Source organism: Streptopelia decaocto (genome assembly GCF_964273445.1).
Source record: "Streptopelia decaocto genome assembly, chromosome: 9".
In the NCBI taxonomy this organism is placed as follows: domain Eukaryota; kingdom Metazoa; phylum Chordata; class Aves; order Columbiformes; family Columbidae; genus Streptopelia; species Streptopelia decaocto.
The window spans coordinates 21,111,137-21,127,765 of record NC_138664.1 but is presented as its reverse complement, the minus strand read 5'-3'; the positions used below and the strand labels follow the sequence as shown (position 1 = coordinate 21,127,765).

At 54.2% G+C, this 16,629-nt stretch overlaps 1 protein-coding gene across 1 annotated transcript in view; it reads left to right on the top strand.

Moving 5' to 3' along the window:
* The window catches only part of DUOX2 (dual oxidase 2), a gene marked incomplete at both ends in the record, with an annotated part of 39,877 nt that overhangs the window by 19,795 nt on the left and 3,453 nt on the right, over positions 1–16,629 (top strand). Inside the window, 22 exons of the mRNA XM_082061110.1 lie at positions 2,014–2,178; positions 3,548–3,735; positions 5,008–5,209; positions 5,702–5,868; positions 5,950–6,010; positions 6,139–6,235; positions 6,357–6,444; positions 6,789–6,891; positions 7,611–7,774; positions 8,424–8,590; positions 8,785–8,903; positions 9,784–9,921; positions 10,629–10,742; positions 11,580–11,782; positions 12,038–12,223; positions 12,630–12,855; positions 13,520–13,613; positions 14,170–14,345; positions 14,584–14,644; positions 14,755–14,847; positions 15,324–15,502; positions 16,312–16,542. Of these exons, the coding sequence (XP_081917236.1) occupies positions 2,014–2,178; positions 3,548–3,735; positions 5,008–5,209; positions 5,702–5,868; positions 5,950–6,010; positions 6,139–6,235; positions 6,357–6,444; positions 6,789–6,891; positions 7,611–7,774; positions 8,424–8,590; positions 8,785–8,903; positions 9,784–9,921; positions 10,629–10,742; positions 11,580–11,782; positions 12,038–12,223; positions 12,630–12,855; positions 13,520–13,613; positions 14,170–14,345; positions 14,584–14,644; positions 14,755–14,847; positions 15,324–15,502; positions 16,312–16,542 (3,222 nt within the window). The remainder of the gene's footprint in view (positions 1–2,013; positions 2,179–3,547; positions 3,736–5,007; positions 5,210–5,701; positions 5,869–5,949; positions 6,011–6,138; positions 6,236–6,356; positions 6,445–6,788; positions 6,892–7,610; positions 7,775–8,423; positions 8,591–8,784; positions 8,904–9,783; positions 9,922–10,628; positions 10,743–11,579; positions 11,783–12,037; positions 12,224–12,629; positions 12,856–13,519; positions 13,614–14,169; positions 14,346–14,583; positions 14,645–14,754; positions 14,848–15,323; positions 15,503–16,311; positions 16,543–16,629) is intronic.

Here is a 16,629-nt window from a genome sequence, read left to right as displayed (position 1 = left end):
TCGCTTTGTGACTGAGAGGGAAACCCCTTCCGACCTGAGCACAGAGGTGACCAGGCGAGGCCACCTCCCATGGCCCTGAGAGGCAGCTGTTTGCGCTCAAATGATGTCCCTGGTTGCACAGGTAGGAGTACCCAGCTCTTCCCAGCAGGTGTGTCAGGGATCCCAGAGCTGGGAAAAAGGTGTTTTTAGCCAAAAGTCAGCATGTAGTTCCAGCAGCATTCAACACAGGGCCAGAGACAGAGGAGTTCCAGGCACACTGGACCTACTGCTTTTGTGCTCCACGCAAGGCAGATATTGCGCTGTTGGGCTGATATGCAACATGTACTGGTGTACACTGGGATGGGATGTGGGATTTTCCTGTGGCACTGGTGAGCTGCTTTCTCATGCCTACAACCAGCCCATGGGACCACCTCCAGGAGATGTCCCCAAGCCACACACACCGGGGCAGAGCAGGCAGCATCTTATCTAAAATATTATGAATCCTTCTGTTTCCTGCAGCACAGATCGGTTGCCTTCATGGTGACACAAGGTGCAGTGGCAATTAGACAGCTTCTTCTGAGTCCAGCTGGCTCTCCAACTTGATGTGTGTGTCATCAGCCCTTTGGTTACACCAAAGGCTCTCAGGGACATCCAGCAGATTACAGTAAAGCTTTGGTTACAGCAAAGGCTGTCAGGGACATCCCTGGCAGATGAATCTCCCTCTTTCAGAGAAGACAGATCAAGCCTTAACATTTGGAAACAAACCTGTGGAAACTAAGCCTGAAACTAAGCCTGTAATGTAGGATTTGCTCCAGCAAACGGAGCCCACCACAGTGAAGAGCCTTTCAAAATGAACTTGCTCATCAGTGAGAAATGACCTCCCGCCTCCTGGATGCTCAGTTCCAGGACAGGTGGTGGGTACAATGTCAGGGTGTTTCTCTCTCATCTTCTCCCTTGTCTCTCTGCCTCTCTGGCTGTTCCCTCTCCTAGACAAGGTTCTTAGGGCCATGGGTTAGTGCTAGAGTTAGGTTATGGTTGGACTCGATGATCTTAAGGCTCTCTTCCAACCAAAACAATTCTATGATTCCTGTTTCCTATGGTGTTGGCAATCACCGTGTTTATGCAGGATTACATAGCAAACATGGGCAGCTTAGCATCACTCCAGTTACCTACTGGACCAAGGCACCCCAGAGCCCCAGAAGGCAACGAGGATGCACATGCACCAGAGAAGGACAACTGGAAGGGAACATGCCCATGGAGGATCCCTCCTAGTGTTGAGAGCACTGATCCCAGTCTTGCAAGAAGTTTTGGGTGTTGGTACCAAAACTTGTGTGGTTTTGGCCACTGTAATTCACAGAATCCCAGAATGTCAGGGGTTGGGAGGGGCCTGGAAAGCTCATCCGGTGCAATCCCCCCATGGAGCAGGAACACCCAGATGAGGTTACACAGGAAGGTGTCCAGGCGGGTTGCAATGTCTGCACAGAAGGAGACTCCACAACCCCCCTGGGCAGCCTGGGCCAGGCTCTGCCACCCTCACCGGGAACAAGTTTCTTCTCAAATTTAAGTGGAACCTCCTGTGTTCCAGTTTGCACCCATTGCCCCTTGTCCTGTCACTGGTTGTCACCAGAAGAGCCTGGCTCCATCCTCCTGACACTCCCCCTTTCCATCTTGATCCCCAGGAATGAGTCCCCCCTCAGTGTCCTCTTGTCCAGCTCCAGAGCCCCAGCTCCCTCAGCCTTTCCTCACACGGGAGATGCTCCACTCCCTGCAGCATCTTGGTGGCTGCGCTGGACTCTCTCCAGCAGTTCCCTGTCCTGCTGGAACTGAGGGGCCACAACTGGACACAATATTCCAGGTGTGGTCTCCCCAGGGCAGAGTAGAGGGGAAGGAGAACCTCTCTCAACCTAGTAATGGTCTATGCCGACCTCTTGTTCCCTTCTGGGACCTTCGCACATGCCGGTGTACCCCGCTATCACTGTGTCTCCCATCTGTTGGGTGCCACCAGACCCACACTGTGTTGCATGGGTGCCACAGGTTCCCGGCTGCTGCGTCTGCTGCCGGCCAACTACGCGGATGGTGTCTACCAGGCACTGCAGGAGCCGCACGTGCCCAACGCTCGCCAGCTCAGCAACGCGGTGGCACGGGGACCCTCCGGGCTGCCCTCCCTCAGGAACACAACCGTGCTGGCCGTCTTCTTCGGTAAGAGCTGGGACCTGGCAACGGGTAGAAGAATGTTGCTTTGAGTGGAAAAATGTTGGTTTCTTGCACCTGAAGGCAACGTATTTGAGTGCTCCTCACCCACTGCTTAGAGCAGACCCACACCCAAAAGAGAAAGCCTTGGGTATGGCCATGCCAAGGTACTGTCCAGCCAAGAGAGTTTGCGTGAATTTTCATTGACCTTCGGCAGTTGCCCTAAATACTGATATTTGTCATTTGAGAACTTCCTCATTTGTTTTAGCGGTAGAGTTACCTTGTTGCAAAACATCTGAGAGATGCGATAAGAGCCATGCGGTGAGTGATTGCTGGGCAGAATTCCTGCAAGTTGGAGCAGTTTTTGCCGTTGCTCAGGAGCTCATTGGGGTCTTGGGTCTCCAAACCCAGTTGTGTCTGTCTCTGGGAAATACTCCCAGCTCATTGAGAAAACTGGCTGAACTTGACAAGGTGGAGACAATTATCTCCTCGTACAGCTTAAGGTTCATATACATCCCCTGACACCCAAGCCTGGAGAACAGGAGCTGAGGGGAGACCTTCTGATCTCTGAACTGCCTGAAAGGAGCTTGGAGCCAGGGGGGTCGGGCTCTGCTCCCCAGGAACAAGCGCCAGGAGCAGAGGAAACGGCCTCAAGTTGCGCCAGGGGAGGTTGAGGTTGGATCTGGGGAACAATTTCTTCCCCAAAGGGCTGTGGGGCATTGGAACAGGCTGCCCAGGGCAGTGCTGGAGTCACCATCCCTGGAGGGTTGGACAGATGGAGATGCGGTTCTCAGGACATGGGGCACTGCCAGGGGTGGGGTAACGGTTGGACTCGATCTTAAGGGACTCTTCCAACTGTAGATTCTAAGATGTGCCACAGGCAGGGCAAACACTAGTGCAGTTCCATTTAGCTTCTCCCTGGAGGCACTATTTCCCATCACACTGAAGTTCTAATAGGCCAAGAGCAACAGCAGCCACGAAGCTCAGCATCAGCAGCAACCCTTGGCCTTGAAGGCCACGGGCAAGGAAGAGCTGAGGGAAATAATGGCTACATGCAGAGCCTTGATCCTGGTGAAGTGGTGGCCAGCAGAAGGTCCAGCTGCCAGTGGTCTCTGTACATCTGTTGGCTAAGTTTCTCTGTGCGGGTCCCTGACCCACTTGTGAGGTCTAGCCAGGGGCTCCTAGAGCCCTGCTTGAGTTGACTGGAGCTCAACACCTCTGGGCTCCAGCCCAAAGAGACTTTTTCAAAGTCGTGTAGCAAACCAGCAGTGAAGGCAGGGAAGGAAATCACGTACGGCTCAACTGGCCACCACCACATCCCGTTCTGGGTGCTGGTGACTCTCCTCCCAGCTGCTGACCACCCTTGGCTCTCTGGCAGGTTTCCACGTGCTCTCAGACATCCTGGGGACAGAGAAACCGGGCTGCCCCGCTGAGTTCCTGAACATCCACATCCCGCGCGGAGACCTTGCGTTTGACCCCGCGGGCACTGGAGATGTGGTCCTGCCCTTCCAGCGCATCCACTGGGCGACGGGGACAGGGCAGAGCCCCAACAGCCCCCGGGAACAGGTAGGACATCGCCTTTCTTTTGCTCTTTGGCTCAATTCCTCTTCACCTAACACCGGGGTCTGTGGCAGCCAAGATAGTGTTTGCAAATAAAAAGATAAAGGAAAGCACCACCATTTCCTTAAAAATACGTCTTTCAAGTGTTTGAACCAATTTCAAACTAACCCAAAGTACAGTCTCCAAGATTCTGGTTCATGCAGAGCAACATTTGTGGTTGCTCAAGTTCGGTGCATTTCTTGGCCACAGAAAATGTAACTACTCTAGATCTGTGTCATGTATTTTAATGCAAGGTTGAGTATCTTGCATCGTCTATGAGAAGCAGAAGAGGATACGGTAAAGCAGGAACAATTAATGGTTTTGCTTGGCTGCCAAAGTTTTTATCACTTCAATTAAAATGAGCAAAGGTAGGGCTGTCTGTGGTGAAACAAGTGATAACTGGAGCATTTCGGAAAGTGTAATGAACTTCCATCACTAATTTATACGTGTGTGCCGCTCTAGAAGGTCAGTAATTATGGTATGTTTTTTTTTAATCATCAACTCTTATCTTTAACAACGTATCACAAAACTGAGCCGGTACTGTCATAAAGTTGTAAACTTGTAAAGCTTCTCTTAATTTCAGTCATTTTGGGAAAAAAGTCCAGATTTTCCCCAGATTTTCCTCTCTATTTTGCTGTACTAAGGCTGGATGTGTTCCCGAGAACATGTGCTTTTCCTTTCCTGACAGAAAGCTTCCCAATCAAAATCGCTGAAGCAAAATTCCCTCCTGAACCTTTCACATGACAAACCACGATGAGACCAGATTAGCAAGTCATGGTTTTAGCAGTGTTTCAAACCTTGGAAAAACGGAAACTCCAGCATGTTTTCAGACTAAAAAGGTGGTTTTCCTGAACACATTTAGCAGGGGAGATACTCAACATGCTGCCAGGACAGGGCTCACCAGTTGTTTCCAGTTTCCCCAGAGATGGATGTAGTCCCCTTCCAGCTTGGTCTTGCCTATGTAGGGATCCATGAGACAAAATGTACTTTTGAAGAAGCTGTACCTGGTCTTTTCTTGCACCTGGAACTCATTCCTGCAGTCGGAATCATAAAATCATTTTGGCTGGAAGAGACCCTTAAGATCATCGAGTCCAGCCATAAGTATAGTTTGCATCTATATATTTGAATACACCTCTTGTTAAAGCGGGATGGGGTGCCTGCCTTGCAAGACAAAAAAGGCCAGTTTGGGGCTTTTCAGATGTTTTGCACCTTCCTGTAAGAGCCCTTTTCCTGCCCTAGACCAACGAGGTGACGGGCTGGTTGGACGGCAGCTCCATCTACGGCCCCTCGCACTCCTGGAGCGATGCCCTGAGGAGCTTCTCGGGGGGACAACTGGCCGCGGGACCCAACAGACGTGTCCCCAGGGAAACGGATGGGAGGGTCCCCATGTGGAAGGCACTGGACCCCTCCACAGGACAGGGCGGTCCCCAGGGGATCTACGGTAACGGTGGCATCTTCAATGGCTTTTCATGTGACTGTGAGCAGGGGGAGCAGGAGGAGCTGAGCCCAGAGGGGACCCCAGGAAGGGGTGGGGGATGCGATGACACGGGGGTCAGGAGTCCCGTGGGAGAGCAGGTGGTTTCCCAGCCCCAGGAGTAGGAAGATGTGTGCCCCAGCAAAGGCTTCCCAGCACAGACACGCTGTGAACTTCAGGCAGCGGGTCATTTCCCAGCCAACACATAGAGACCGGCGAGTGCTGCTCTCTCTGATCTCAGGCAATATCTCCTGTGGGGAAATGGGCTGCTGCTGATAAAAACCTGCTCAGCTTGCTTGGAATCCTCACCTTTTGTCCCTGCTGCATTTCTGCTTCTCACTCACTTGGGCTGCTCATCTTCCCAGGGAGGAAGGAAGGGTGAGGGGATGCTGGGCTGCTGGGCTTGGGATGCTCCTCCAGTGGTGACAACCCCACTGTTGTTCCCGGTGGCTCTTGCAGACCTGGGCAGCGCCTGGGGGAACGAGAACCTCTTCCTGCAGGCCGAGAGCATCGTCTGGTTTCGCTACCACAACCACCTTGCCGCAGCGCTGGCCAACAACCACTCCACCTGGTCGGATGAGGATGTCTTCCAGCACGCTCGCAAGTGGGTCATCGCCACCTTCCAGGTGAGGGCTGGGACATTCTGGCTCTGCCAAGGCCCCCAGTAACCTCCCATTTCTGTCCCTGACCTGATTTCCATGTCCTAGAGCATTGTGCTGTACGAGTGGCTGCCGACCTTGCTGGGGAAACCTGTCCCAGAGTACAATGGTGAGGGGCACAGCGGAGCTGCGGGGGGCAGGGTGGGGGGACCAGGGGAGATGAAGGACGGGGTGGGATGGGGAGCTCGGCCCCTTTCACCCCAGCCTGACCGCTGGACCACGGCCACTGCCTCGCAGGGTACCAGCAGCACCTGGACCCCAGCATCTCACCGGAGTTCGTGGCAGCTGCAGGACAGTTCCTGGCCACCATGGTGCCACCGGGTGTTTACATGAGGTAGGATGGGCTTGGTGGGGCTGTGGGAGAGTGGTGCCTGTGCCCAGGATGAGGATACCCGAGCTGGGGATGGTCCTTGTCCATTCCTGGCTGTGGGTCCAGCCCCTGTCTGCTGTTCCAGAAACCCCCAGTGCCAGTTCCAGCAAGTGCCCGGCCCCGGCGGCTCGTTCCCAGCGGTTCGGCTCTGCAACAGCTACTGGAGCAGAAAGGTACAGGGAAGGGAGCGCGGGGTCCTGAGGACATGGCAGGCTGGCTGGGGGGGCTTCATTCCTTAATGTATGTTCTGGAGGAGCTCACAGGGGTCTGAGAAGGAAATGAGGTGCAGAGCATGACAGGGAACCAAGGGGTGTGAAATCATCCCCAGACACCACCTCCAGCTGCACCAGGGTCACACCTCACGGTTGACCTGATGTGGAGAAAATGAACCTGGAAAAAGCCCCTGGTGTCCCTACGCCCAGGGTCTGCACCCTCATGGGCACCAGTTCAGGGGTGTGGGGCTGTCCCATGCCCTCAGTCCTGTGAGCAATCGCCTGCTGTTCCCATCTCCCCTCAGAGCACCGAGCAGACAGACGATATGGACGTGGACAACCTCCTGCTGGGGATGAGCTCACAGATTGCAGAGCGGGAGGACAACATTGTGGTGGAAGATCTCCAAGGTCTGCACTCCCCTGCGCCCTGGCTGGCACGTTGGTGTGGGACTGTCTCTCGTGGGGCTGTGCAGGGGCCAAGGTGGGGAGGCAGGTCCCAACCCACCACCATCAGCACCCAGGCACACCCTCAGACCATAGAATCATTTTGGCTGGAAGAGATCCTCAGGATCATCAAGTCCAACCATAACCTAACGTAACTCTAGCACTAAACCATGTCCCTGGGAACTTCATCTCCACATCTGTCCAACCCTCCAGGGATGGTGACTCCAGCACTGCCCTGGGCAGCCTGTTCCAATGCCCAACAGCCCTTTCCATGAAGAATTTTTTCCTAATATCCAATCTGAGCCTCCCCTGGCACAACTTGAGGGCATTTCCTCTTGTTCAATCACTTGTTACTTGGGAGAAGAGACCAACACCATCCATGCTCCAAGCTCCTTTCAGGCAGTTGTAGACAGCGATAAGGTCTCCCCTCAGCTCCTGTTCTCCAGGTTGAAGCCCCCCAGGTCCCTCAGCTGCTCCTCGTAAGACCAACTTGAGCCTTGTTAATGGAAGTGCACAGAAGATGCAGGGCATGTTAAGCGTGTTACTGGGACTATCTTGACAAGGCCATGGAGATGTCCTCCATGTTCAGCATGGCCCATGGCAGAGGGACTAGGCTGGTCCAGCAGCTGTGGTTGCTCCTCCAGCTCTGCCTTGCCATCACAACAGCTTCAACCCACCTGCAGATTACTGGTACGGGCCCCTGAAGTACTCCCGCACCGACCACGTGGCCAGCTGGCTCCAGCGCGGGCGAGACCTGGGCCTGCCCACCTACAACCAAGCCCGGGAGCTATTCGGGTTGGAGCGTCTCCAGAACTGGTCAGCCCTTGCCCCACACCTGGATCAACAGGTAACAGGGAACTGGTCTGGCCACAGAAAGCGTGTGGCTCAAAGGACGTTGGGGCCGTCCAGGTGCTCACTGGCTTCTCCAGCGAAGTAGGAAGAGGGACATAAGTGCACACTCTGCCCTAGCACATTTTCATGCCTGCGAGGCTGTTGCATTGGGGTAATTGTAATTAAATGGCATGAATAACTATATCCTGCCCCATAGAATCATAAAAATCATAGAATCATTTTAGTGACTCCAGCCATAACCTAACACAACTCGAGCACTAACCCATGTCTCCAAGAACCTCGCCTAAATGCCTTTTAAACGCCTCCAGGGATGGTGACTCCACCACTGCCCTGGGTGGCCTGTTCCAATGCCCCACAGCCCTTTCTGTGAAGAATGTTTTCCTAATATCCAATCTGAACCTCCCTTGGCACAACTTGAGGCATTTCCTCTGCGCCTGCACTGCTGTGATCTGCATGCTCTGGGACTGATGCTGAGTTGCTCAAGTCCAAGCCACGACCTCAGGGCCGTGTGGGGCTGAGCATCCTGCCAGCCCATGGACGAGTGATGATGCCTGGAAAGGCACGTTCTGCACTCCTCCTGGCAGGACTCGGAGGCGCTGGCAGAATTCCCTCTCCTCACGTGTGTGGTGTGGGTTTCTGGCCAGGTCCTGGAGACGGTGGCTTTGCTGTACGCCAACGACACGGCCAGGCTGGAGCTGCTCCCCGGGGGCATGCTGGAGGCTGGCAGCTCCCTCTTCAGTGCCATCATCCTGGACCAGTTTGTGCGCCTGCGTGACGGCGACAGATTTTGGTTTGAAAATACCAAGAATGGGTAAATACCTCTTCCCTGTCTGGCCCACAGAGCAGCTGCCCACTGCTTTGCCAGCCCCAGTAAGACATAACAACCAGGGCTGGAGGAAAAACCATCCTCTAGCTTCTTCAGTTCCTAAACCAGTGTGGGGAGCGAATCCCTCCTGCCACCAGTGACACCCAAGGCCACCACTTGGCCCCACATCTTTTCCACAGGCTATTCACGGTGGAAGAAGCCAAGAAGATCCGTAACATCACCTTCCATGATGTCCTGACCACCGTCACCTCCGCAGACCCTGAAGACCTCCAGCCCCACGTGTTCGTGTGGAATGAGGGTGAGTCCTTTGTGCAACAGCAGGGACTTGGGGAGGGAAGCAAACCTATCTCGGTGAGACAGCCGGTGACTCAGTGACACAGGGGAAGCATCAGACGGGCAGTTTCTCCAGCCTGACACCTGCGGTGGCCCTAAGCCAGCAAAACATCTGCAAAATGCACGGGTTGCTTGTCAGCAGGGCAAACAGCGCTGGTGTGGAAGGTGGGCTGAAGTCCATGCATTGCATGAGTCTTGGAAAGATCTCCAGGCACAAAAATGCAGCTGATGCCCTGGAAGGTCATGCTGGGGTTGGAACTCATCCTCTGCCCACCCCACGCTGTGTCACGCTCCGCACTGATGTGTCCTCCAGCCCCCTTGGTATAAACACACAGCTCTGCAGGTTAAACTGATGAGTGACCTGAGAAGTGATGAAGTTTGCAGATGAATTAAGCTTTGCACGTTAACTGTGTAACGTTGCCTGCTTTTGCCTTTAATGGCAACAACCCCTGAGTGTTTTGGTTCCCTTGGGGTACGCTCCATGCGGTTGCACCAGGAGAACTCCCTGGATGTGCAGCACATGGATGAGCAGAGGCTCAGAGCCCAAATTTACCGTGGCCTAAGGTGCTTCTTGCTCAACCCATCCCATCAGGAGAGATGATGGTGCCAAGTTCCAAGGGTGCTTGAGTCCAGTTCTGTGCTTGGTTTGCTGTGGCAGGCAAAGTTTCAACCCAAAAACTAGGGTTGTCTCCTAACATCTGGAGTTTATCTCCAGCCTCCCAGTTCTGCAGAGCTCCCTGGGTCACTTGACAATGAAACCCACCAACATCTGAATGCCGAGGTTCCTGGGGATGATGAGAGGGGTAGAAGGTCCCTGACACTCACAGCCTGTCTCCCCTGTGCAGGGGACGCGTGTCCCCAGCCCCAGCAGCTGACGGCTCAGCACCTGGCCAACTGCACGCCCATGACCGTGCTGGACTACTTCGAAGGCAGCGGCGCAGGCTTCGGGATCATCATCGTTGTCCTCTGCTGTCTGCCTTTAGGTTTGCTGCTCCCTTTCTTTACCCATCTCCGCTTCCACCAAAGAAAGGGACTCAGTGCCAGTGGACTGAGCACCTCCCAGCAGGAGCTGCTGAGTCTTGGCCACTCTTGAGGTCCTTGAGGTGGCAGGGTTCTCGGGCAATGGTGGGAGCAGGGCTTTCATGCGGCAGCCCTGTGTTAAATAAAGCCATAGAGTGATGGGGAAGAAATAACGCCTTTGGCTGCCCCAGCCATACAGGTGATGCTGCCAAAGCAGGAGGAGCTTTGTGATACCACATGCTTTCTGGGCTACGGAGGTGATGAGGGGTCTGGAGCGTCCTTCTTGTGAGGAAAGGCTGGGGGAGCTGGGGCTGTTCAGCTGGAGAAGGATGAGGGGAGACCTTATCAATGTGATAAGTATCTCCAGGGTGGGTGTCAGAGGATGGACCAGACTCTGTTCAGTGGTGCCCAACGCCAGGGTGAGGGGCAACGGGCACAGACTGAATCACAGGAGGCTCCATCTGAACATGAGGAGAAACTTGTTTGCTGGGAGGTGCCAGAGCCTGGCCCAGGCTGCCCAGAGCGGGTGTGGAGTCTCCTTCTCTGAGACATTCAAACCCGCCTGGGATCCTGTGTGATCTGCTCTGGTGACCCCGCGTTAGTCTGGAGGATCTACAGAGGTCCCTTCTGACCTCAACCAGTCTGTGATTCTTCTCCCACGTGTCCCCAGTGACTCTGTTTGTTGCCTGGATCGTGGCTGTTCTCCGCAAGCGAGACTTCAAGAAGCTGCAGAAGAAGCAGGGCTCCAGCGTGCGATGGGAGGTGACCGGCGAGGCGATACAGGGTGAGGTGGCTCTGCTGGTCCCACCATGGTGGCTGGTTATGCTGCTGGAGTCAGGGGACACAGGCAGGGCTGCTCATGGAGCTTGTGTCCAGACAGGAGAAACTGTTTCCCCATGGGGATAGACAAGCAGTGGAGCAGGTAGCCCAGAGAGGTTGAGGGGTTGTGTGGTCTCCATCTTATCCAAGACCTGACTGGATAAAGCCTTGAGCAGACTGGCCTGATGCCATAGCTGGTCCTACTTTAGGCAGGAGGCTGGGCAAGTCCCTTCCAACCTGAGTCATCTTATGACCTTTTAATTATAACCCTCTCCAGATCACACCTTATCTGAAGGAATCCTATGTGGAGCAATTGCACCAGTAGCTCCAGGACGGGGAATGGCAGAAGATGTGCCAGGGAGGGTCAGTGGGACATGAGGAAAAGGTTCTTCACCCAGAGGTGCTGGACACTGAACAGGCTCCCCAGGGAGGTGTCACGGCCCCAACCTGACAGTGTTCAAGAAGAGACTGGACAGACAGATGGTGTGAATTTAGGAGTTGTCATATGCAGGGACAGGAGTTGGACTTGATGATCCTTGTGGGTCCCTTCCAGCTCAGGACATTCTGTGATTCTATTATCTCCTTGTCCTGGACAATGGAAAAATCCGGCCTCCCTGCTCCATGGTCTGTACTCCTCCCCTGACAATGCGCTTGTATTCTCCGGGTGGGAGATCATCCTTTTTCCCTTAACGTATGTCTGCTCATGCAATCACTCCCAAGCTGAACATCGGTAAAGGAAGTGCTGGGATGAGTAAGAGGCCAAGTGCACCTTCCAGCTGAGCCGTGTCCTCTCTCCCACCAGCCATGGAGTGGCACGGTCCCAAGACAGACAGCTCTCCCGTCTACATTCAGCTCCAAGCTGACAAAGTCCTCAAAGTGCTGGATAGGAGAGGGTGTGCGCTGAGGAACATCAGCCTGAAAGCCCATCAAAGCGTGGAGGTGATCCTCTCTAGCAACAGAGGGAACAAAGCTCTGCTCCTGAAGAGCCCCAAGGAGTATGACCTGGTGAGTACTGTGATGCCTGGGGTACGATACCTTCCCCTGGACCCTCCACCATCCTCTGCCACTGGTCACATACACCCTGCAGCACCCAGTCCTGGGCACTGGGACCAGCGTGTGTCCCCAAAGGGTGTCAGTGGCCGCCTGAGAACCACCAGGTCCAACGCCGACCATGGGGCGACCACTGTGGTGAAGAGGAGCAGTACACGCATCCCGATGGGGTGTCTGCTGCTCACAGCCATTTGGTGGGGTCTCCTGCAGGTGCTGCTCTTCAGCGAGGAGGCAGAGAGGAGCAACTTCATTGGGAAGCTGCAAAGCTACTTGGAGGAGAGTGGCCTCGACCTGCACGTGTCCGAGATGAAGGAGCAGAGCCTGATGAAACGGGCAGTCACCCAGGAGCAGAGAAAACAAATTCTGGAGACTTTCTTCAGGCACCTGTTTGCTCAGGTATGTAGAGGTGTGGCCGGCTCTGCATGGAGGAAGGTATTTCGCTATTGATTAAGCAAAGAACGTTGCTGCTGCTGCTCACCGTAAGAGCTGGTAAGCCATGCACAAGGAAGCTTCAGGACCAAGGGACATTTCCCCTTGCAGAAGACAAAAGGCTGTGGTGGTAAAAGTGTCTGAAGTTGAAAAGGGACTTTTGGATGACATAACTGAGGTCTCCGTAGTGGTCAGTGGTGTTTAGTGTGGAAGTCACGTTGTATAGGAGTGACACGGAACTTCCCCGTGGTATCTGCTGTAGGGTTTGTGCTGGGGGAGGCACCGGTGTCTGTACGATAGGTTGGGCAAGTGGACACCAGCCTTCTGCTCTGCCAGCACTCATGGGACTTCTTTTGTGGGACACAACCTGCAGGTGCTGGAAATCGATAGGTCCGATGCCGGGGAGCTCAACTTCGAATCTCCACAGAAGGCCAAGGAGTCCCTGACGTGTGAGCTGAGCAGGGCTGAGTTTGCCGAGGCCCTGGGCCTCAAAGCCCACTCCATGTTTGTGGACTCCATGTTCTCCCTGGCCGACAAAGATGGCAACGGCTACATCTCCTTCCGGGAGTTCCTGGACATCTTGGTGGTCTTCATGAAAGGTGAGAGCTGGAGCTGGCCTTCATCTCTTGCCCCAAGTCCTGGCAATGCCACCAGCAGAGTGAAGGACAAGATACATCCAGCAGGTTAATCTGTAGACACTTCTACCGATTAAAATCCCCTTCACTTAGGACAGCTTCAACTTGAATTGTGGGGCAGTGACAATGTAATTATGTTTTCTGTAAGACTGTCCATGAGGGGGGCCATCTCAGAGCAGTGATTTACTGATCTGTCACTGCCATGGAAAAGTCTTCTGAATGGACCATGCATCCTGTCCTTGAAAGACAAAACAGCCGTATCAGACATCACATCTGATCCCCCCTAAATGACCACTGGGAAAGCAGGTTCATATATAGAAGTGGTGAATGCCAGATTTTATCAAAGGAGCTCCCAGAAAAATCATCACTGTGCAAAACCCCATTTTGAGTGTGCAAAATAATGCCCAAGAAAGCATCAGTATCTACCTGATTTTTCACCTTGCACTTGAGGAGGCCAAGCAGAGGCTGTTCCCACTGTCCACGGTGCGCTCAGCCGTGTGATCTCAGTCTTCTCGGAGCTGGGTGAGACGTTGCTGCAGGCCCAGACTCTCAAAGACAATGTTTGAAAGCACTTTTGCCAGTGACAACAGGATCTTGTTCTTACTTCGCCTCTTTCCCTCCCCTCCAGGGTCCCCAGAGGAGAAGTCCAAGGTGATGTTCAGGATGTATGACATTGATGAGAATGGGTTCCTCTCCAAGAAGGAGTTCCTGAGGATGCTCAGGTACTTCTCCTCATCTCTCGAGATGTTTTCACAATGTCTGTAAACAGAGATGTCTCCAAAAGCAGCTCCAGATTCTGTGCTTAGCTCCCCAAGGGTGCTGTGGGAGAGCCCACGGGCTCCACATGCGCAACCAAGAGACCATTTCTCCTACAAAATTGGTCTGGGGCTCTGCCCTGGGTTATTTTGCTGATAAATATCTCAGGGTGGGTGTCAAGAGGATGGAGCAGACTCTGTTCAGTGGTGCCCAACGCCAGGGTGAGGGGCAACGGGCACAGACTGAAACACAGGAGGCTCCATCTGAACATGAGCAGAAACTTGTTTGCTGGGAGGTGCCAGAGCTTGGCCCAGGCTGCCCAGAGCGGGTGTGGAGTCTCCTTCTCTGAGACATTCAAACCCACCTGGACCCACCTGTGTGATCTGCTCTGTGAACCTGCTTTAGCAGAGGGGTTGGACTGGATGATCTCCAGACCCCCTCCAACCCCAACCAGTCTGGGATTCTGTGATTCTGTGATGTGAAGGACTCAAGCTGTGGTCCCATCTCCCCTCCTTGCTCCAGGTCCTTCATTGAGATCTCCAACAACTGCCTGACAAGAGAGCAGGCGGAGCAGGTGACCGAGTCCATGTTTCGGGCCTCAGGCTTTGAGGACAGGGATGAGCTGACATGGGAGGATTTCCACTACATGCTGCGGGACCATGACAGGGAGCTTCGTCTCACCCATCTCTGCCTCAAAGGTCAGGAGCATAGGGTCACTCCGGGCCCTGCGGGGCTGGAGGTGATGGGCAGCACCTAAATCGTGTCACATCAATCCCTCCAGACCAACCGCAGTAATGGGGCATCAGCTGTCGCTCCATGTACAACATGTTTGGGTTCTCTCCGAGCCTCTCCCCATCCCACTCCTGCCCAAACATTGTCCACTGCATCTCACAGACTCTAAACAAAACAGCTCTTTGTCCTTTTGGCTCCTGAAAGGTGTCCCCGAGGAGCTCAAGCAAAACCTGCACAACCGCGTCTCCTTCATAAAAAAGAAAGAGTAAGCTCTCCTCTTGCTGCTGCTGCTATATATGGGGAAATGGGGACAGTGCTGCCAAAGCCCTTCCTGCAGGTACAGCTTTGGGCTAGATGTAGCTTTGTGTCCAACAGGACCATCTCAGAGGAGAAAGACCCAAACCTGGACAACGTGAGCCACTACGTGGAGCAAGAAGGGCAAGAGCTGAGGAGGAGACCAGGCAGAAAGTGAGTAATGTCCTCTTCTCGCCGGGCATGCTGCTCGGGTTCGGTCCAGCCTGGTTGCTGTTCCTCATATCTCCGTGTCACCTCAGCGGGGACGGTGCTGGAGGGTGATGGGTCTGGGTGATGTGCAGGAAGGAACCAGTGAAGTGGTTGTTACCCATGGCCAGAACATCCTGGTTTGCCTTAATAGCTCCAAGGGCCTTTCCCTAACCCGCAGTCAGTTCAATATCACTATGAAAATTACCCTTTATAGTTCTTATCTACTGTTTCATTTATGAGTCACTATCTGCATGTTTGCTATTGGCTTTCAAAAGTGCTCCAGACTGCAGGATGACTTGAGATCACCTGCTGACACCATGCCCTGCACGTCACCGCTGTCACCGGTCTGCAGAGGTGGCCACCAGGATGAAGACCCAAACCTGGGCAGTGTGGCCTGGGCCATAACTTTGAGATGACACCATCCCTCCTCTTTTTCCCAGGGTGAACCAGTACCAACTGCATTTATACACCGAAGCGCAACGGAAGAAGTACGAGCGGAACAAAATCCAGCAGAAGATCCAGGAGTTCAAGCGCTTCATTGAGAATTATCGGCGCCATATTGTCTGCGTGGTCCTCTTCTCGGCCATCACCGCCGGCGTGTTCGTGGAGAGAGCCTACTGTGAGTGCCCAGCCAGAGCAGGCCTGGCTCCCCAAAGCTGCTGGTTGCGTAGGGCATGCTGGGCTGTGAAAGGTCCCGGCTCAGCTTTGGGCAACAGGGCTGGTCCTCCCTGGAATAACCAAAGGGTTGCTGAGGTTGGAAGGGACCTCTGGAAGGCTCTGGTCCAATGCAAGGCCAATTTCACAGCTGAATCAGGCTGCTGAAGGCTGTATTTAGAGAAGGTTTGAAGAGGTCTGAGGTTGGAGATCCCACCACACCTCGTTGGGCTTGTGCTAGTTTTTGACCATCCTCTAAACCTGAATTTCCTTCAGTGAAACTCATGCTGTTGCCTCTCATCCTTTCGCTGTGCATCTCTGAGGAGGAGTTTGGCTCTCTCCTCTCTGGAACACCTGTTAAGCTGTTGCAGACAGTGACAGGGTCTTCCCCAACCCGTCTCCTCCAGCCTGAACAAGCCCATTTCCTTCAGCCTTTCCCTTATGCGACATCCTCCAACTCCCACCCATCCTGGTGGCCTCCACTGGACTTGTTCCCATTTGACACGTCTCATACTGGGATGCCCAGCTGAGGACACTGTACCAAGGTACAGTTTCACAGAGGAGGACAATCACCTCCCTTGACCTCCAAGGAGACCCTGTCACCAGCAGCTCTGGGGTGTCTGACACAGCGAATCGTGCCGCTGTCCCCACACAGCCCTATCCCTGGTGACCTTTTCTTGGTAGAGCTGCACAGGTGGCTGTCCCCTTGTTGCAGGAAGGGTCATGGCTTTCGACGCCGACCACATTGACGTCTTCTCCTCTCTCTTTCCCCAGACTACGCCTTTGCGTCCCCCAGCACTGGAATCGCACAGACCACCTTTGTGGGGATCATCATCTCCCGGGGATCGGCCGCCTGCATCTCCTTCATGTACTCCTACATCCTGCTCACCATGTGCCGCAATCTCATCACCGTCCTGCGGGAGACCTTCCTCAACCACTATATCCCCTTCGACGCCGCCGTGGACTTCCACCGCTGGATTGCCATGGCCGCCCTGATCTTCTCAGGTAGGTGGGCTGCTGGGGGATGCATGGCCCGTGAACCACAGCTGAAGCAGGGGGACCGGCCCATCATGGCACAGCAGGACCAGGCAG